The sequence below is a fragment of the Rhodofomes roseus genome (genome assembly GCF_022264815.1).
Source record: "Rhodofomes roseus strain CIRM-BRFM 1785 chromosome Unknown C8Q71scaffold_20, whole genome shotgun sequence".
NCBI classification, from domain to species: domain Eukaryota; kingdom Fungi; phylum Basidiomycota; class Agaricomycetes; order Polyporales; family Fomitopsidaceae; genus Rhodofomes; species Rhodofomes roseus.
In genome coordinates, this window is record NW_025952976.1 from 592882 (window position 1) to 611382 (window position 18501).

Sequence of the window (18501 nt, forward strand, 5' to 3'; positions counted from 1 at the left end):
TCTACGTGCAGCAACGGCTTGCACTGCCCCGACTGTCGTCCAAGGCAACATTCGAGGTCGAGGGCTTGGACAGCTTGACACCCGGACTCTGTATCGGAGACTGTGAGTAAGACCGGTCCGCGTGCATCCGAGTCAACCAACGCATGTCGTCGCTCGCACTCACTCACTCACCCTGTCATCATCAAATACACCTCTGCGGATCTTGTCCAAGATATCTCTCGTGGCCTGCTCAAACGCGGCGTCCACGTTCTCCCCGCTCCTCGCACTCGCCTCCACGAACAGCAGGTCCTCCTCCTTCGCCCAGAGCTCCGCCTCCTCCGTGCTCACCTCGCGCGCGCGCCTGCCCTGCCCCGTGCCGTGCGCGGCCTCGGAGCACAGGTCGATCTTGTTCCCTACGAGGATGCAGGTGAGGTGTGGGTCGGCGTGTTCTCGGACATCTGCCAGCCAGGAGCGCGCGTTTACGAATGCTGGGAAGGAGAAGCCGTCAGCGGATCGTGCATTCTGGCCACGGCACAGCGGGATGGCGAGGGCGAGCATCGATGGCAAGGTGTTCACTCACTTTGTCGTTGCGTCACGTCGTACACGAGCAGGCAGCCTGCCGCACCGCGGTAATATGACCGCGTGATAGACCGGAAGGATTCCGTGCCTGCGGTGTCCCAGCCTGTGCAACGTTCCGTCAGTGACCTGCACGAAGTCCCACGCAAGTGGGCGGTGTTCAACGGAGCATGCATACATACATTGTAATTTCACAACCTTGTTTTCCTCAGGGATAGTAATCAATTTCGAACCGAATTCGACGCCTAGCTGCCAAGTGGAATACCGATAATCCACGCAGATGCGCAATGATCGGAAAGGGTGTAGCCCGGGTTTTCGTAAGTGCCAAGGTCCGTTCGATATCCAAGGCAGAAGACACGCACTGTCGGGTCCGGGTTTGCGAGAAAGCGCTGGTCGGTGAGGCGCACGAGCAGGGACGATTTACCGACAGCAGAGTCACCTAGACGGCGTATAGAGGATTGGGATTAGTACGACCCTGAACAGATAAGTTATGTACAGCGTACGAACCCGTGATGATGAACTTCAGTACGTAGTGCCATGCTACTCCAGCCATGGTCTACGCCGGAGGGTCGAAGTACAAGATACGGCAGTAGATCGAGAAGATGAAGGCGCCGCACGCGGATAGCAAGATATTCGGAGCGCGCGCGTCGTACTTAGTCGAGGAGAAGAGGGTCGGGGCCGCGAGCGACCATCGCGCCGCGACACCCGCAGTGACGGCGACGCGGTAACACGCCCCACGTGACCCACCGGAGCTCGCCGGGCACTCGTCCCTCGCGGCCAACAACTCATCGTCGCCAGAAGTTCTCCAGTCCACCGACCGACCACCACCATGAGCAGCGCTACCTGGAGGAACGTCTTCACGTACGTCTTCTCTCTTGTCCTGACCCTGCTCTCATCGTGTCGATTTCAACCCTGACTCCGTGCTGTTCGCGATGACTAGGTACAACAAGTACACGCAGATTGCGGCTCGCGCCTTGAGGCAGTCGCTCAATGAAAGCGAGCGTGTCCAGGCCGAGAAGCGCGGCCTCACCATCCTGAGGTACCAGAACTGGGAGAACGGTGTCGGTGGTCCCCAGGTGCGTCGTTACGACTCATGTTTTCTAGGCTCGTTCACTCAGTCTCCCGTTACGCTCAGACGCACCTTGTACCCCCTGTGGAGAAGGAGATAAAGCAGGGTGTGGTGTAACGGCGGAGGCCGTTCCCAATACATAACTGTGCCGTCTGTCCCTGCCCGAGAGTCATGAATGCTAAACTTTGATTCGTCTACCCTGACCCCTTGTGTGATCGCAACAATGCTCAAAGTACTATATTGAGACAACGCCGCTGGCGTACGGATTGCGCGCACCAAAAATTACGTACGGACCACAGTAGTCCGTCGTTAGTACCAACGTCGTAGATCCCCATCCGAAGATGGTCGCGCGATCGTAGCGGCGCCTCGAGGCGCGATTCTAGGGGCCGCCGGTATTTTCCTCGCGGCCATGGATACCGATTTTATCGGTGTTGACTCGACGAGAGAACAACCCGACACTGCGGCCCCAACCTGCACCTTCCCGCGCATCCCACGAATCCCAAAGCGATGCCTCATTGTATGCCCGGCTACCGTCAGGTGGCTTGCGAGAAGCCCGCGGGCCTCTAGGGCCCTTGGAGGCTGGGTGTCTGAGCCCCCTCACTGGCCGACGGTGTACGGCAGTGCTCCTCGTTGTGGCTGCGCACTCGCCGCGCGGCGCACCAGCGAGGCGCCCGGGCGCGGATGCCCACGTGCATCTGTCGGCGGCGCCGCCAGATCGCTTACATACGCCATCTTCTTTTCTCCTCATCCTCGATCAAAAACCCTCCGCGCAGGCCTCCCCGCCGCACCGCTCTCCCCGTTTATACATCGCCTCTGGGCTCACTTCGTCGCTACCTCCCTCAACTTCTCTACAATAATCATGGCTGGCGCACGAGGATGCTTCAACTGCGGCGGTAGTGAGTGACATCTGCGTACGGCTGTACGTCAACTTACAGACCTCTGCGCACCTCAGTCGGCCATCAGGCTGCCAACTGCCCAAAGGCGGGCACGCCCACTTGGTGAGTATCGGTATCATTTCATATCATTGACTCTCCTGACGGAATTCTCTCGCAGCTACAACTGTAGGTGGAGGTTGTTTCACATATACTTGTTGTTAACCACCCCTGTCCAGGCGGCGGCGAGGGCCATGTCTCCCGCGAGTGTACGGGAGAACCGAAACCTAAGGCCTGCTACAAGTGCGGGCAGGAGGGCCACCTGGTAAGTCCGAAGCAGATATCCTTTAGCCCTGCTCACATTCTATTTCAGTCGCGCGAGTGCCCCGAAAACGGGACTGCCACTGCCGGCGCAGCGTACAGCGGTAGCCAGGAGTGCTACCGCTGCGGCCAGGTCGGTCACATCGCGCGTGCGTGCCCTCAGGCCACCACCGGCGGCGCGACGTTTGGCAGTGGAGGCAGTAACAAGACTTGTTACACTTGCGGAGGCGTAGGTCACTTGTCGAGAGACTGCGTCCAAGGATCCAGGTGTTACAACTGCTCCGGCATAGTAAGTCCTAGTCTCATCTGCGCTTAAGTCACTCATTCACGGCGTCGTTCTAGGGCCACATGTCGAAGGACTGCCCTCAGCCGCAGAAGCGCGCGTGCTACACCTGCGGCTCTGAAGGGTGAGTCCATCTTTGTCTGCCCACTTATGGTCTTACCTGACACTGGTTCAGCCACATTTCGCGCGACTGTCCAACCACTACGCCGGCGGCTGAGGAGAGTACTGCTTAATATCGTCTATCATACTGTATCGCACTCGATCTGTCTCTGTAGTCTCGCTGCGACTCGTTTCTTGTTGTCTGTCCATTGAATGATATACTGCGGTCTGACCTCGACTGGAGTGTCGTGTGACGGTCCGTGGCGCCGCGTCGGGCGCGCGACGTTGGCTCAGAGCTGAGCGCAGAAAGGCTCGAGCGGACTGGAGTGCGTCGGGCTTAACCTGGGCGGAAAATGGGCCTGATGTGAGTGGTACGGCCAATCCCGTGCCGCTCCGCGCCGGAGTTATGCGGGCGGTCAACGTCGCTCGAGTGCCTCCTTCGTTTTCGTGTCGTCGCCTGTGCGCATCCCTTCCTCATCCCTTCGTTCCCTCCGTCGTGTCTACCTCGTCGTCGTAATGCAAGCACTGCGCCTGGCGCGTCCCCGAGCCCCCCTCCGCCCGTACGCTCGCTCCCTCACGGCGACGGCCAGCGGGCACGCGTCGGCGGCCGCATCCGCGTCGTCCTCGTCATCAGCTGTCATTCCGCTTTCCAACGTAGAGGCCCAGTGGGAGCAGCTCTCGCCCGACGAGCAGCTCGCCGTCCACCAGCAGCTCGAGGAGGTTCAGAAGAAGGACTGGAACAGCCTCTCGGTCGACGAGAAGAAGGCGGGTACGTTAAGCCCTCTTCGCGGCGCTATCTGCGCTCAATGCCTCGGCAACCATGCCCTCCGGTCGTTGCTGACTCCTGGTTTCTCTGCACTGTGCTAGCTTACTACGTCGCCTTTGGCCCCCATGGACCGCGTCGCCCGGATAACCCCCCTGGTACTGGCCCGAAGATCTTTCTCGCCACGGTTGCTGGTATAGCCGTTGCTGGCGTTCTTTTCGCCGCCATCAGGTCCCAGGGTAGGTTTCTCGTTGCTCAACGCGCGCCGCTTTTGTGTATTTACGACTGCCCTAGCCCCGCCTCCGCCGAAGACGATCAGCAAGGAGTGGGAGGAGGCTTCGAACCAGCGTGCTCTGGAGCAAAAAGCGAACCCCATCACCGGTTCGTCGCTCTTCCTTTCGCCCCTAAACATCAGTGCTAAGTGTTCGTCGTCAGGTATCTCTTCCGAGGGATACAGCGGCAAGGGTTTCGTCACGCACAAGTAACCATGCCTTTCACTGCTGCCGCCGGGCGTGGGCCTCACGCACCACCGAGCCGTACCAGTGCCAGTGCTTTCATTCGGGACGATGTGTTAACAATGGCGTGGTCGAATAGAGTATTTGCATTGCTGAAACACCTCAGCCAGCCAAGAACAATCACATTTACTATCGCTGCAGCATGCCAGCAACCGAAGTCCTCTCCTGGTCTGCCCAACCCGGCGCGCGCCTCGATAAACCGACTCCGCCCGCATATACCTCAGTGTGTGAACAGTCCCTGCGCTCTTCCTCTCCGCCTGGACCTTGCGTGGATGCACGTCATGTCTCGTCCGTTGTCAAGAGATGTCGTCACTACATACGACGTCACTAGGGCGCCGTTTCAGCCCTGAGCCGTCCTGCGTATTGACGGCGGAGAGGCAAGGCAGAGGCTTCTTGCAGTCATATGTGATGATCTTCACGAATGAATATATAGCTAGCGACAGCGAGTTGTGTACGGCCCCGGACGAGCGCACAATTACAGGCCCTTGTCAGCGGATGTCGTTTTACTCGAGTCCGTCGCTGCCCCCTTCCCTGCTGCGTCTTTCTCATCCTTCTCGTCCACCTTCTTGTCTTTCTCGTCCACCCCCTTAGTCTCCTCGAACTCCGCCCGACCAATGGTAGCCTTGTTGTCGACCAACCCGTGGAGGGCAATGACGGCCCGGAGCAGACTGCTGAGATACACGACGAGCAGCTGGTCATTCGTACTTGTCGCAAAGCTCTGTGTCGTCTCGGGGTCGTTGAGGTTCGGGAGGAGGTTCAGCGCGTCTTGTATATGGTAGACGATCTGGTGATTCACGGGCATCTTCCCCGCTGCGACGTCGGAAAGATAGCTCCGGATGTCCTGTATGCGGGATTGGAGGCCACGCAAGGAGCTGAGCTGTTCGGAGACGCGCGTCGCGAGGGTTGTCGTAGTTGAGTCTTTGATGTCCCGGAGCAGGTGCTCGACACCGATCTCTTCTGCTTCTTCCGCTTCTATTGCTGATGGCACATGAAGGAACGTCTTCCGTGTCTCTGTCCCATCCTAGTCCAGGGTTTAGTACATACATAGATGCAGACCTAGGAGACCACTCACATCCTTGATCTCTTCCACCGCGAAGTACGCGTCCGTTGGGATGCCTACTGTGTTTGGTCGTACATCGACAATCACCATGACCGGTCGTGCAATGTATCTCTTCAGCAGGTCGTTGATCTCCTGGTCTGATGCTCGGAGCTTCGGGCCAGTGTGGTACCAGCCGATCATCCGCTCTCGTGCTACACACGTCGGTAAGCAGACGGACTGGAACATAAAGACGGACTGCACGAACCGTTGACCTTCTTGAACATCTCCCACATCCCCTCTATGTAATTATGGTCGAGGAACCATGTCTTGCTGTCCTTCTCGTCCTCCTCGAATGGAATACCGAAGGAGTTCGCGACGTTGACAGTCTTGCCGTTGTCCTGCCCTAGAAGGATGCCAATGACGCGCTTGCTAGAGCTCCGTTGGACCGTCCGCGCGTGATGGTCCGTAACGGAAAGAAGCACAAGGGGATGAACAACTAATTGTGAAGGTCAGCGTCGCGTCTACCGCCAAGTGCATAGTACGCACCGACGGTAGTACCAGACAGTGCTGCTAGCTTATTGGGGAATATCGTCAGCTAGTCCGCTAAGGTAGAACCAACGCTACGGACCTGTTCTGATGTTGTTGCGACCATGGCGGCGGGATGAGGGTGAATGCAAAGATAGAGTTGGGTGTGGCTTCCGCAAGCACGGTAGGACGCGTACGCGTCCAGATCTCGTGGTGCGTATTTGTCCTTGTTGTCCAACGGCCTCTACAAGATTTCCATTTCTGGACAGAAGACGACCTCTCACAATATTTTGGAAAATTGAATTGCTTGGTTCCCTAAGCACTCCAATCCAAGGTAATCCACTATATGCTTCGCATTCTGACACTACGAGAAAGCGCGACGATGCGTGCGGCCATGTCTGCTTTCGTGGGCCTGGCACGGTATAGGCGGCGCCTATTTGCGACTATTTACCCGAGCGCTCGATTACCGGAATTGGCAGCTGACCGATCGCGCAAACTTTCGTCTCTACTTTTTCCGCGTCCACCGCCGGCGACTAATCACACAGACCTCATTCACTTCCAACAGCTCAACAAAATGGCATTCGGTATGTTCTGACCGTTTGCGAGCATGCATTTCCTCGCTGACAAACCCTATGCATGAAGGAGCTCCAGGTGGTCGCGGCGGTTTCGGCGGTGGTTTCGGTGGTAGAGGCGGAGGCGGAGGACGAGGGGGTGCTCGCGGCGGAGGTGCTCCACGAGGCGGGCGAGGTGGTGGACGAGGTAAGTATCATGACTTTGTTGATTTCTTGTCTGATCTCGTTTTCCTTCAAGGCGGCGGACGGGGCGGTGTTTTCAAGCGCGGAGGACCTCCGGGACGTGGTGGTGGTGGGCGAGGCGGTATGTCCAGTCGCGGTCGTGGCGGCGGCAGGGGCGGCGCGAGGGGCGGTGCGAATGTCGTCCTGGAGCCTCACAGGCATGCTGGTGTCTTCATTGCGAAGGGGAAGGAGCAAATGCTCGTCACCAAGAACCTCGTGCCAGGCGAGGCAGTCTACGGCGAGAAGCGGATATCCATCGACGGGGGTATTGACGGGACGAAGGTGGAATACCGTGTGTGGAACCCTTTCCGTAGCAAGCTCGCGGCGGGTGTTTTGAACGGTCTTGACGACATCTACATCGCACCTGGGAAGAAGGTGCTCTACCTTGGTGCCGCAAGCGGCACAAGTGTCAGTCATGTAGCGGACATTGTTGGTCCTGTGAGTATGGGCTGCTTGCATTAACTTGTGCATTGGCTGACCTGTAGACCAGGAGGGCACGGTGTACGCTGTCGAGTTCTCGCTGCGTTCAGGGCGTGATCTCATAAATATGGCGAAGAAGCGGACAAATGTTACTCGTATGTCGCTCTCTTGGATGCTCGTTATCGTGTCGCTAATCTCTATATAGCAATCGTCGAGGATGCGCGGACACCACAAAAATATCGCATTCTTGTGGACATGGTCGACGTCATTTTCGCAGATGTCGCACAGCCCGACCAAGCTCGAATTGTCGCGTACAACGCAGAGCACTTCCTGAAGAACGGCGGCCATGTAGTCATCTCCATCAAGGCCAGTTGTATCGACTCAACCGCCCCTGCGGAAGCTGTATTCGCTCGCGAGGTTGAGCAGCTCAAAAACAGCAAGTTGAAGCCTCTTGAGCAGGTCACTTTGGAGCCTTACGAGCGTGACCACGCGATGGTGACTGGTATGTGTATACCTCAATTCTATGTGTCCGAGATAGCTTACTCGGTATATATAGCTGTGTACCAACGCTTCAAGTAGTGCTTCTTGGCGGCTCATTCTATTTCCGTTTCCCCTGCATTCTGCCGATCATGCTGTGTCGTCTGTATCCTGTACTTACACCAAAAGTATCTCTCGCGCACTTTATTCTCTGTTGTATAGATTCAGTTGCATCATTTACACCGGAAGTCTGCTTGTGCCCGTGAGTTGATGTGGCGGTGTGGTTCGGAGTGATCGTGATCTGTGCTGGGGACGTGTCACTGCGCGGCAATAGCGCGCGGGACGAATAAGCTCATGCGCGCAGCATCCACGTCCAGCAGACCGACCTGACTGCGCCCACTTTGACTTTGTACATCTGTCTTGCTCCTGCCGACACAACACTAGGTCGAGCGTCGCCGACGGACATCGTCAACCTCGCTTAACTACTTCCGGTTCAGCCACAATCCGTACAGCGCATGAGGCCTTCGCAGGTTGTCATTCACGTCGGTACACCTCCCGAACGTTCGCCGCGCTCTTCATCCGACTTCGAGGAGATCCAATACCCTATCAACCAGTCTCCAAGCTGGGCGACTCGTTCCGCTCGCGAGGAGGAACTGCCGCTGCACTACATGAGCGAGGAGACGGCACGGCGCAGGGTGCTCCGCGGCCCCAGCGGCAACGGGGTACACCAGGAACCCAGCCAGACCTCGGAGAAGGAGTACGAGATATACGACGACGAAGGGAAGGATGTCTACGCAAAAATGAAGGACATGCGAAGTCCTCTGGGTAGCGGACGTCTACGACGCCCACCACCGCCTCCTCCTACTACAGTGGTGCGTGTCCCACTGTCCTTGCTGCCTTCACTGTTCTTGACAATTTCAGTAGAGCGAGTTCATCCAGCAAAACCTCGAACATATTCCCCCAATTGTGTATACTCTCTTGTCATGTTGGACGCGCTTTCACAGAATAGGCCACGCACCGCTTGTCATCTGGGATGAGGCTCACTTCGGCAAGTTTGGATCCTTCTACTTGAAACGCCAATTCTACTTCGATGTGCATCCTCCACTGGGGAAGATGCTCGTTGCGCTGGCGGGCCTTCTCTCGGGCTATGACGGACACTTCGACTTCACCAGCGGGGCGGCGTATCCGGACAATGTTCCGTACGTGGCTATGCGGGTGATGTTGGCGACTTTCGGTGTTGCTTTAGTACCACTGGCATGGTACACGGCTGTGGAGCTTGGGATGAGTTGGAGGGCGTGCCACTTGGCGGCGATCATGGTGTTGCTCGGTGCGTATCGCTCAAGGCTATACGCGTAGCTTTCTAATGTGCGAGTCAGACGTTGGCTGGCTCTGTATCTCGCGGTTCATCCTCTTGGACTCTATGCTTCTCTTCTTCACGTTCACTACGGTTTTCTGTCTGGCAAAATTCCATAACCAGCAATATCAGTGCGTCCTCTCGACTCTAGTGCTGGATGGAGATATCTGACTCCTGACGCAGATCCTTCTCATTCGACTGGTGGTTGTGGCTCGCAATGACAGGTGTATCAATAGGCTGTGTAACAAGGTTCGACTCTGCCTGTTCATGATACCGAGAAGCTGACGATTATGCAGTGTCAAATGGGTTGGCATGTTTGTAACAGCACTAGTCGGTCTCTACACCATCGAGGACCTATGGGAGAAGTTCGGTGACCTCCGGATGACAAAGGTATGTATCAACGCAGCTCGTGAAGATGTTTTGACCGAGACGCGTCATTGTAGCGCGAACAACTGAGACATTGGGGAGCTCGCATCACATGCCTCATCACCCTACCACTCCTTCTCTACATGGCCTTCTTCAAGATTCACTTCATGATCTTGAACCACTCTGGCCCGGACGACGCGAAGATGAGCTCCCTGTTTCAAGCCAATCTCGTCGGCAACACGTTCTCGCAGAACCCTCTTGGTGAGCTCTCACAAAGGTACATTATGTCTACATGCGCTAACAATCACGTTAGAAATTGCTATCGGCTCAAAAATCACGTTGAAGAACATGGGATGGGCCGGTGGCCTACTTCACTCTCATGTACAGACCTACCCGGTAGGCTCCTCGCAACAGCAAGTAACGTGCTACCACTATAAGGACGAGAACAACGATTGGGTACTCGTCCCAAGATGGGACGAGGCACCGTACGATCCAGATGGCCCCATCCGGTTTCTCGCAGACGGCGACGTTGTTCGGTTCCAGCATGTTGCGACCAAACGGAACCTGCACTCGCATCCAATCCCTGCTCCTGTCTCGAAGTTAAATACCGAGGTGTCTGGATATGGAGATGACAAAATCGGTGATTACCAGGATTATTGGGTAGTCGAAGTCGTGGATGACCTGCGCCGCGGCAGCAAGACTCATGTGGACAAGATCCACTCGCTCACCACTCGTTTACGCCTTCGCCATCAGGCCTCGGGATGTTACCTTCGTGCTGGCAACGAAATCCTGCCTCAGTGGGGATTCAAGCAGATCGAAGTCAGTTGCGACAAGGAGAACAACCCCAGTGATATCTACACCTATTGGAACGTAGAGACTCACATCAACGACCGACGTGAGTGTCCTATGATATTCATAGAATTGTCGCTCAGCCTAGCGTTACAGTTCCGCCCGGTAATGCCCAGTTCTACAAGACGTCGTTTGTCCGCGATTTCTGGCACCTCAATGTGGCGATGATGACGACAAACAACGCGCTGATCCCTGACCCTGACAAGGAAGACATCCTCGCCTCGAAACCGCTCGACTGGCCCTTCTTGCGCTTGGGTCTGCGTATGTGTGGCTGGGGTGCGAACCAAGCGAAGTTCTACCTGCTCGGAACGCCCGTGATATGGTGGGGGAGCACGTTGAGTCTCTTCGTCGCAGTCGCAGCTTTGGGTATCTACTTGCTACGCAAGCAGCGCAAATACGTGGACATGGAGCCCAGTGAGCTTGTTCTAGTTCATTCTATCCCACTTACTGATGAACTGGCTTGCAGGGGAATGGGACCACATGATCTACGTCGGTAAGGTAGCTGTCATAGGATGGGCGCTGCAATTCGGTATGTTCAGTTCGTATCACTTGATCACAAAGTTCTGAGCCTTGCATAGTGCCATTCCTGATTATGGGCCGTGTAACCTACTTGCATCACTACGTGAGTAGACGACGTTTTGAACCCACGCAGACCACTGACGACGTGCATGACAATAGCTGCCTACTCTCTACTTCGCAGTCCTCACATCAGCTCATGTGCTCGACCACTTCGTCTTCACTACCCGACGACTAACAGAACGAACCAAGTGGATAGTCTTCAGCGTGGTAGTCTTCTCGATCATCGCCACATTCTGGTGGTTTAGGGGAGTCGCCTTCGGTATCGACGGTTCTATCAATGACCACTGGGGACTCAAGTGGCGTTCGGTAAGTTCACCAGATGTTCAGGTTCGTGACGACCTACCTACTGACAACCCTCGTCAGGATTGGAACATCTACGAGGAGTGAGCACTGAGATGGACAGACCCTTACCTCCCTTGTCGCTATCGTATCGTAACTTAAGGCTACCGAAGGATTACAGTAATATAATCTGTTCCACTACCGTGCCGTGTGAGCACGCACCGGCACTTCAGATGCAACGAAAACTAGACAATGTATTCCACTACGATAGCATGAAGTACAGATGCAACAGCTATGTCCGTACAGGGCCCCAGGCAGCCATTCTCCTATAGAACAACAGATATGCGCAACGCTCGTTTTGCTCCTGCCCGCCGAAGACGTCGTCGGGCCGGATGTCAGACACCAGCTCGTCGTCGATGCGGATCCAGGCCGCGCGAGGGCGATCAGTGAGATCCCGGTTGGGATGAAGTACGTCCAGAGTATAATGACCTCCGGATGCGGATTGGCCATGGTGGTACAACACTGAAACGGACATGAGCGTTGAGCGTAGTGAGATTGGAAAGCATATTTACCTCCGAAGAGCTGATACTTGACGGACTGAGCTGTTCGCCTGGTCGGTGCAATGAGATCTGTAACGAAGTATTGAGACAACGCTACAGCCATCCATCTAACAATGATCATACCTGGGCTGATGTCCAACTCGGGTCCGTACGACACCTGCTTGCCAATTTTCACGACATCCCCTACGGTCGTGTCGTAGTGGAAGCGCTTCAGGTGCAACACCAACACGGGTGGGAGCAGTTCAATCAGGGCCTGCTGGGTAGCCTCAATAATTACGCCTGGGCGCGTCGGCTGACTGATCTGGACAGGCTGAGGTTGCGAGATGGACTGCAGCGCATCCTTGATGCTGTGCACCGTATCGCGCTGCAATTGCCATTTCAGCGTGACGGGAGACATATGCACCTAGCCAACACACCTGTATGTCTAGTCGGAGCGACCGCCAGTCCTCAACGGTCACAGAATCTTTTTGGTGAGGTGCGCGCAGCACTGAGCGGAACTTGCCTCCGAAGATACGGGTAATGGGCGACTCTGTGAACTTAACCTATATCCCGAGCCACTTTCAGTGAGGAACTAAGCGTCGCGACAATCTTCCTTACCGAGCGGGTGATCATAGCCCGGTTCTTTTTGCCTACCTCGTACCATCCATCGTCCTGCGCACCTGCACCATCAGTCTCTTCCAATGGCTTCGGTGCGCTCGGCGATGAAGACGAAGAGAATGACAACAGCTCTTCCTCGAGTGTATCCAAGAAGAAACCCAAGAATTCTTCCGCATCTTCTTGGTGTCCGCCCTGAGTCCACATATTAGCTTGACTTCAAAGTGAACCCGATGACAAATGAGGCCTACAATCATGCTCGCGAATCGCTTCTTCTCCTTCATCGCATCATACACATACGACGGGATGAACGCCTCCGGCTCGTAGAAGTCATCGCGCTCCTTCCCCTTCGCCTTCGTGTCCGCAGGCGGCTCCGGTGCGAACTCCTTCATGAACTGAATGATCGCATCCACAAGTGGCGTCGCCTTCGAGCCCTCCTTCTGCGAGCCCACCACTGGACCCGTAAGGTGCTTGCTCAGCTCGCTGAACAGCCGGTTGAATGGCTGGCAATAGATGAGGATCTGTAGGACGGCGTTCGCGAAGCACATGTTGCCCGTGTTGATGAGACCGCGCGGCTGGATCTTGGGCGGCACGTTCGCCGGCGGAGGACCGTTGTTCAGGAGCTTGAGGAGATCGTTGCGGTGGAGAATAGCTGGGTTCCCACCGGAGACGGCGCTCAAACCTGCGGACGAGCCGCCCATGGCAGTAGCGGGGATAGAGAACCCAACTACAGAAGACGTTGGAAGACGCGACTTCGATGACGAAGCGGCAGCATCGCCCGACTGCAGAAGAGATGCCCATGATTTCTTGACAGCGGGCTTCGCGGGCGCTGGCGCAGGGCCCTGCTGTGCTTCCGCCTGAACCGAAGGTACAGCAGGGGCCGCGGTCCCTGGAGGTTGGACAGTGTTGGCCTCAGCAGACGAAGGTGCCGCAGCGGATTCTTCAGGCTTGACCGCGTCAACAACCTTCTCGGGAGTAGGAGACACGACAGGGAGAGAGACAGAAGTACGAGAAGTGGCTGGTGAACCTGGAACAGGCGTCTCACCAGGGGTCGAAGAGGCCGGCGTCGACTCCGTCACCGAGGATGAGGGCACCTCCCCTTCGTCGGGCGACAAGGCGACGAGCTCTTCGACAGGCTCAACCTCATACACTACAGGCTCGGTGAGTGCAAGTTTAACAGACGGGACCTTGGGCGAAGGTGGAGGCGTCGGAAGGTCAAGGGCCTTGTCTAGGACGTCACCGGGCGGGAATGCTTTCGTGGCTATGATAACACCGGGAGCGTGCGACGGATCCTGAGGCCGTCGCGACCAGATGACCCATCCATAGGGCTCGCTCGAGGCGGGGTCAGATCCGTCCGCGAAACTAGATGGCGCAGGCTGTGGAGTCTCGTCATCGACATTCTCCTGTGCAGACAGGAATTCGATTTTAGGTGTTCTTGGTGCGGGCTGGGCCTCAGGGATAGCAGCCACCGGTTTGGGAGCAGGTTCCGGTACAGATACAGGTTCAGTAACGAATTCGGGGGCAGGTTCAGGGACCGCAGGAGCTGTAGGTTCAGTCAGCACCTCGGGCGGAGGCTGTTGAGCAGGGGACTGTTCAATGGCGAATTGCGGAGGCAGCGGAGTAGGTTCCTGGGAAGCAAGAGGCTGTTCAGAAAAGGTTTGCTGAGCTGTTACGACAAGCTGTTGTGGAGGTGCAATCTGCACAGGAGTGGGTTCCTGCTGAAGGTGTTGTGCAGGAATTGGGACCGGTGATCGCATCGCGGGCGACAGCATCGAGAGCTGTTTTGGTACAGGAGGTGGCTGTTGCCAACTAGGGTGATAGCCTCCGTTGGGCTGAGGGTGATAGGTAGGAGAGTACGGAACATGAGGGACGTGCGGTGGGTACTTCGGTGCGTGAGGGTGGGTGTACGGGTTGACCGGGGAGATGGGCGGTGAGTGCATGTTCGCTCCAGGATGCATGTTGTGCGGCGGCGGAGGCATAGGCGGGTAGTGCTGGTAGTTGGGTATACCGCCCCTTTGCGATGGAGCAGGGTACCTCCCTCGGCTGGGCGAGTTGATACGAGGCGATGCAGGTTGGTGCATCGGCGCGTGCCCGTTCACGGGCTGCATGTACGGATTGTAGTAGGGTGGTCCATTATGATAGAACTGAGGCGGAGGCGGAGGCGGCTGATTATGATAATACGACGATGGCCCCGGGTTGGGATACGAAGGGTGTGGGCTTGCCATTCCTGAGAGGACGTTGCATGTAAGATTACGAGAGCACGGCACGCGTAATCGCTTGCGAAGATAGTTATAGATATACTCACAGTTGTAAGGTTATGTGGTTTGTCCGTGAGGCAAACCTGAGCGACTCGAGGGCATATGCTGAGTCCCGAAGACTGGCGAACGAGATGCGAAGGTGCCGAAAGACGACGTGGAGATGCAAAGGTGCACGGTGGGTCGTTCGAGCTAGAGGCAATGTTCCGCTGAGTCATGCAAACGCATCAGCATTACAGATATGTACTTATACAAGCCCGCACACTCTACCTGTATTCCTGTGTTTCTGGCGGTGCGAATGCGGGTAGGACCGCGGGGCAGCGCGAGGTGGACGACGGTGGACGGGCGATGCTGCTCCAGTCTCCAGGCGTCTGCGCGGCAGGCGACTTTTGCAGGCGCCGTCCCAGTCGCCGCGCCCTGTGCTGATTTACGTCAACGCCTTCCAAATCCGGGACGTTGCCTTTTGTAGTCATCGCCCGCCGGCGACATGGTCAGCGCCTGGTTGCGCGACGACGAGTTCCGCTGCGGAGACGCCGGAGACGCGCTCACATCGACGGAATCCGTTCGCGTTAGCACAGGCAGAGCACAGGCGCATGGACTGCTCTCCCAGCCATGTCCGCCGCAGAGCTCACCGTCAACGATGACCACCCGCTAGCCCTAGAGCTTGCGAGCCTCCGCTCTGCAGTAGACCGCTATCAGGTGAAGCTCGGAACCCTCGGTGGTGATATTGCCTTCACCCGCATCATGAAGTGCTCATTCACTGACATGCAGGCTTCCTTGCCAGCACGAAGCCCACGCTGCATCCGTCAAGCTCCAGAGACACTCCCTTGACACTACGCATGCGATTGAACGCGCGTATGCACTCGAGAGCGAGAACGCGAAGCTCCGGGAAGAGCTCGCCACCCTGAAGGCACATCCGGATACCGCTCCGCATCCGGCGTCCCTCCAAGTGCAAGAGCTCACCATAGCGCACCGACGGCTCTCGGACAAGCTTACGGCGACAGAGGAGGCTCTCCTAGCTCGCACCACCGAACTCGCGAATGCTCAGAGTGACTTCACCAAGATTCAGGACTCCATTGACGCCGCGCATGAGCTCGCAGCACAGAGACAGGGCCAGGTGCAAGTTGCTCAGGCAAAGCAGAGGGAGTTGGAACGCAAGCTACGAGCGGCCGAGGAGGAGCGCAAACTCTCCGATCTGGTGGTGCAAGAGTACGCAGACCTGGTCCGGACGCTCGAAGGCAGGTCCAGAACACAGGCCGCTTCAGCCTCGACGGCATCGTTCCCCCTTGGCAGCACAGGCAAGAACTCCAGCGCAACGCTAGTCGATAGCCTGTCAGAAGGGAAGTCCGGCCTGCAGAAGCTACTACGCGAACTCAATGGCGAGCATGAACAGCTGGGTGCGGAAATTACTCGTCTTCATGGAGATTTTACCAGTCTGGCGGGCGAGCTGGAAGTTGAACGTAAACGCGGTCTCGACGACCGTGCTCGGCTGGCTCAGTGTCTCGCCGACATGGAGCGTTACAAAATCGACGACAACACGGCTGCGAAGATGGTCTCTCGTTACATGTACGTTCAAGAGGGTTTATGTCTACCGTGTATGCTGATTCTGGACCATCCAGGAAGTTCTCTCAATCAGCAACTGACTCGCTCCAAAAATCCATGGAGGGCATGAAGGCACGGTACACAGCCAGCACCGCCACACTCGGCGCGCAGATCAACTACCTCCAGAAGGCCCTCGAGACCGAACGGCGGCAGTCGGAGAAGCTGCGTCAAGCTTTAGACGATCTCAGCGAAGACATATCGCGCGAGGCTTACGGGCGTAGGCGAGAGATCTCACTGAGGCTTGCATTTCTCGGACGCGAGGAGAGCCTCGCGGAGAGTTTGCGAAGATGGATCAGGCGGCAGAGGGAGTCATTCGGTAGGCTGAAGGCTGCGCAAGAGGGCCTTCCTCCAGGGGCGCAAGCCCTATTTGACGGGAGCATCCGCGACGCGGAGGCGTTGCTGGAGACTCTCAACGGCCAGCCGTCTGTGGAACCCGGCTCAATGGGATCTATTGCGCGCATCGTCGCGGCGCAGAACGTGGCCTCCGCCTTGGCACGCGAGTTGCAAATGGAGACGGACCGGCGAATGCAGCTCGAGCGTCGGCTGGCTCAGCGGCGCATCTCGCGATCCTCGACGCCTGCGGAGATGCTGGAGGTACCAGCGGCACCGACTACGAATGGAGATGCAGGTGTGGCCAGACCTCTGCCCATTCGAAGCGCCTCCCTTCGAGCCTCCATAGTTGTTCCGCCCAAGGATGCCGTGCCGGAACCATCTCGGCAAGAGCCCACCAAGGATACCCAGTCCACTACGCCTAAGCCTGCTCCGCAAATTGTCGTCTCGGAGGAACGTGGAGTGCCCGCGCCAACCGCGGAAACGCGACTATTACCTGTCGAGCTCCCAGCAGAGTCTACCTCTGAAGCTCCGATACCGTCTAGCTCTGCAGCTGACGAAGCTGCTCCTTCCCCTGCTGCGACAGAACCTCCCTCTTTGGAGCCTCCTCCAGCCCCCGCCGTAACTAGCTTCGATCTACTTCTGGAAGATAGTGCCGCCACTGGAACTAGTCCTTTCACTGCATCGGTCGTCGAAGTGCGAGCAGAGGCGCAGCCGGTGCTCGCAGAGGACATGTTGTTCCAACCGCTATCTGCGCCTGCGGTCATAGTCACCAACACGACCAAGGTCGAGAATGGACTGAAACCCCCCAAACCAGCACCTCCACCGATCCCCATTTCGACAGGTGTCGCGTTCCCCTCTGCAGGTGAGGGAGAGCAGTCGCCACCTGTAGTGGACATGATTTCGCTCCCCGCATCCATGCCAGAACGATCAGACACGCCTCAGCCATCGCTCTTGGCCGAGTTGATGAGGGTCAAAGAACGGTATGACGCGCTGCAGCGCGGCTTCCGCGACTGCCATCTAGCTCTGCGAGACTTGAAGACTAATCTATCGTCTCTGGGGGCTACCTCAGAACTTGCCGTCATCCTACAGAAGGCGGTTGAGCGGCTGGACGACTTCAACGAGGACGCTCGGGTGGAGCTGGAGATCCGGATTTCGGACGAGGCGAGGATCACGTCGGGCTACGAGGCGCTGCTGACGATCCCTGGCGCGATGTCGGATGAGGTTGACGAGGTGGCGATGGAGGCGGAGATGCGGGCGTTCGTAGATGGCACAGACAAGGCGGTCAAGAAGGCGACGGAGGGATTCAGCCGAAAGCTGGATGACCTCCAGCACGACATCGCATCTGTGAAACGTGCATCCCACGAGCTGACTGCTGCTGCGGTCGAATCGCCTGTAGCGACGACACCCCCGCCTACGACATCGCCCTCGTGGACCTCATGGACGACGAGCCTCCTCAGTCCATCGCATTCTGCCAGTCCGGGGCCTGCACCTACCTTCGGGTCAGTGATGACGTCCCCTCGTCTCCGGCAAACGTCCTTCTCGTCGCATCCCAGGAAGGCCTCTGATGATTCCCCCAGTCCTAATCACGACCCATTCGCGAACCTGGAATTGCGGATAGCCATGCCTGCCCACGTTATGCCTGCGTACCCGTCGACGCCTCCGCGACCGGCGCAGAGACCTCGCGTCTCGTCGACGACGTACATGCTAGGGCTGGGAGCACGGAGCACGTTCGGTCTGAACGCGATGCCTGGGACGAAGTCGCCGCCCAGCCCGTTAGCTGAAAAGAAAGAAGAGAATGCTGTTTCCGACGAGGACGATTCGGGATCGGATGTTGAGTGAAGGATGCTATACAATGTCTGCAGTACGAAGTTGTATCTACGTAATTTATTGAACGCTTCTAGAATCTAGATGGACGAACACAGCCAACGGCTTTCTGATCAGAATCTGGGAGCGTTCGTCAAGCGTTCGTCTTATGTCCTCGGTGACTTCCTAAAATTA

At 57.0% G+C, this 18501-nt stretch overlaps 9 protein-coding genes across 9 annotated transcripts; 6 read left to right on the forward strand and 3 right to left on the reverse strand.

Annotated features, from left to right (window-relative positions):
• Position 1: 1 nt before the first annotated feature.
• C8Q71DRAFT_798519 (ras-domain-containing protein) lies at positions 2-1108 on the reverse strand (the record flags this gene model as incomplete). The annotated part of the gene is made up of 6 exons (XM_047925817.1): positions 2-88; positions 172-467; positions 560-661; positions 738-804; positions 918-994; positions 1063-1108. 6 exons carry the CDS (start codon positions 1106-1108, stop codon positions 2-4), a joined length of 675 nt encoding a protein of 224 aa, XP_047775826.1.
• A 162-nt stretch (positions 1109-1270) lies between these two features.
• On the forward strand, positions 1271-1827 carry C8Q71DRAFT_776306 (mitochondrial ATP synthase epsilon chain-domain-containing protein). Its single transcript, XM_047924650.1, has 3 exons — positions 1271-1416; positions 1496-1631; positions 1691-1827. The coding sequence occupies exons 1-3, from the start codon at positions 1385-1387 to the stop codon at positions 1739-1741; spliced, it is 219 nt and encodes a 72-aa protein (XP_047775827.1). The 5' UTR covers positions 1271-1384; the 3' UTR covers positions 1742-1827.
• A 7-nt stretch (positions 1828-1834) lies between these two features.
• Positions 1835-2743, forward strand: C8Q71DRAFT_251770 (uncharacterized protein). Its single transcript, XM_047917308.1, has 2 exons — positions 1835-2520; positions 2577-2743. The coding sequence occupies exons 1-2, from the start codon at positions 2034-2036 to the stop codon at positions 2624-2626; spliced, it is 537 nt and encodes a 178-aa protein (XP_047775828.1). The 5' UTR covers positions 1835-2033; the 3' UTR covers positions 2627-2743.
• Positions 2744-3715: 972 nt separating this feature from the next.
• On the forward strand, positions 3716-4447 carry C8Q71DRAFT_860818 (cytochrome c oxidase subunit IV; the record flags this gene model as incomplete). Its single annotated transcript, XM_047927831.1, has 4 exons — positions 3716-3968; positions 4067-4201; positions 4257-4343; positions 4398-4447. The coding sequence occupies 4 exons, from the start codon at positions 3716-3718 to the stop codon at positions 4445-4447; spliced, it is 525 nt and encodes a 174-aa protein (XP_047775829.1).
• Positions 4448-4614: 167 nt separating this feature from the next.
• Positions 4615-6016, reverse strand: C8Q71DRAFT_879013 (Mov34-domain-containing protein; the record flags this gene model as incomplete). The annotated part of the gene is made up of 3 exons (XM_047928450.1): positions 4615-5498; positions 5550-5728; positions 5782-6016. Coding segments are annotated over 3 exons (960 nt in total), but the record flags the coding sequence as incomplete, so codon positions are not given.
• A 657-nt stretch (positions 6017-6673) lies between these two features.
• Positions 6674-7834, forward strand: C8Q71DRAFT_798523 (putative NOP1-fibrillarin; the record flags this gene model as incomplete). The annotated part of the gene is made up of 5 exons (XM_047925818.1): positions 6674-6800; positions 6852-7273; positions 7326-7410; positions 7461-7757; positions 7812-7834. The coding sequence occupies 5 exons, from the start codon at positions 6674-6676 to the stop codon at positions 7832-7834; spliced, it is 954 nt and encodes a 317-aa protein (XP_047775831.1).
• A 186-nt stretch (positions 7835-8020) lies between these two features.
• Positions 8021-11312, forward strand: C8Q71DRAFT_251869 (glycosyltransferase family 39 protein). The gene is made up of 12 exons (XM_047917309.1): positions 8021-8604; positions 8657-9059; positions 9109-9217; positions 9270-9335; positions 9383-9476; positions 9530-9713; positions 9766-10347; positions 10398-10715; positions 10768-10830; positions 10880-10923; positions 10980-11186; positions 11244-11312. Exons 1-12 carry the CDS (start codon positions 8248-8250, stop codon positions 11265-11267), a joined length of 2451 nt encoding a protein of 816 aa, XP_047775832.1. The 5' UTR covers positions 8021-8247; the 3' UTR covers positions 11268-11312.
• Positions 11313-11363: 51 nt separating this feature from the next.
• Positions 11364-14910, reverse strand: C8Q71DRAFT_776324 (cysteine proteinase). Its single transcript, XM_047924651.1, has 8 exons — positions 14839-14910; positions 14619-14777; positions 12565-14540; positions 12317-12508; positions 12136-12261; positions 11843-12083; positions 11732-11788; positions 11364-11681 (listed from the first exon to the last, which is right to left on the reverse strand). Exons 3-8 carry the CDS (start codon positions 14536-14538, stop codon positions 11452-11454), a joined length of 2820 nt encoding a protein of 939 aa, XP_047775833.1. The 5' UTR covers positions 14539-14540; positions 14619-14777; positions 14839-14910; the 3' UTR covers positions 11364-11451.
• Positions 14911-18470, forward strand: C8Q71DRAFT_776326 (uncharacterized protein). Its single transcript, XM_047924652.1, has 3 exons — positions 14911-15267; positions 15353-16134; positions 16188-18470. The coding sequence occupies exons 1-3, from the start codon at positions 15181-15183 to the stop codon at positions 18340-18342; spliced, it is 3024 nt and encodes a 1007-aa protein (XP_047775834.1). The 5' UTR covers positions 14911-15180; the 3' UTR covers positions 18343-18470.
• The last annotated feature ends 31 nt before the right edge of the window (positions 18471-18501 follow it).

Excerpts from the sequence above, each read along its gene's own strand:
- C8Q71DRAFT_776306 (XM_047924650.1), top strand. The coding sequence starts at position 1,385 with ATGAGCAGCGCTACCTGGAGGAACGTCTTCAC. Across the intron at positions 1,417-1,495 it reads ACCTGGAGGAACGTCTTCAC|GTACAACAAGTACACGCAGA; the intron begins GTACGTCTTCTC and ends CGCGATGACTAG. Across the intron at positions 1,632-1,690 it reads ACGGTGTCGGTGGTCCCCAG|ACGCACCTTGTACCCCCTGT; the intron begins GTGCGTCGTTAC and ends CGTTACGCTCAG.
- C8Q71DRAFT_251770 (XM_047917308.1), top strand. The coding sequence starts at position 2,034 with ATGGATACCGATTTTATCGGTGTTGACTCGACGAGAGAACAACCCGAC. Across the intron at positions 2,521-2,576 it reads ATGCTTCAACTGCGGCGGTA|TCGGCCATCAGGCTGCCAAC; the intron begins GTGAGTGACATC and ends TGCGCACCTCAG.
- C8Q71DRAFT_251869 (XM_047917309.1), top strand. The coding sequence starts at position 8,248 with ATGAGGCCTTCGCAGGTTGTCATTCACGTCGGTACACCTCCCGAACGT. Across the intron at positions 10,716-10,767 it reads ATACGTGGACATGGAGCCCA|GGGAATGGGACCACATGATC; the intron begins GTGAGCTTGTTC and ends ACTGGCTTGCAG. Across the intron at positions 11,187-11,243 it reads GGGGACTCAAGTGGCGTTCG|GATTGGAACATCTACGAGGA; the intron begins GTAAGTTCACCA and ends AACCCTCGTCAG.
- C8Q71DRAFT_776324 (XM_047924651.1), bottom strand. The coding sequence starts at position 14,538 with ATGGCAAGCCCACACCCTTCGTATCCCAACCCGGGGCCATCGTCGTAT. Across the intron at positions 12,509-12,564 it reads AGCGATTCGCGAGCATGATT|GGCGGACACCAAGAAGATGC; the intron begins GTAGGCCTCATT and ends ATGTGGACTCAG. Across the intron at positions 11,789-11,842 it reads CGAGTTGGACATCAGCCCAG|ATCTCATTGCACCGACCAGG; the intron begins GTATGATCATTG and ends ACTTCGTTACAG.
- C8Q71DRAFT_776326 (XM_047924652.1), top strand. The coding sequence starts at position 15,181 with ATGTCCGCCGCAGAGCTCACCGTCAACGATGACCACCCGCTAGCCCTA. Across the intron at positions 15,268-15,352 it reads CTGCAGTAGACCGCTATCAG|CACGAAGCCCACGCTGCATC; the intron begins GTGAAGCTCGGA and ends CTTCCTTGCCAG. Across the intron at positions 16,135-16,187 it reads AAGATGGTCTCTCGTTACAT|GAAGTTCTCTCAATCAGCAA; the intron begins GTACGTTCAAGA and ends TGGACCATCCAG.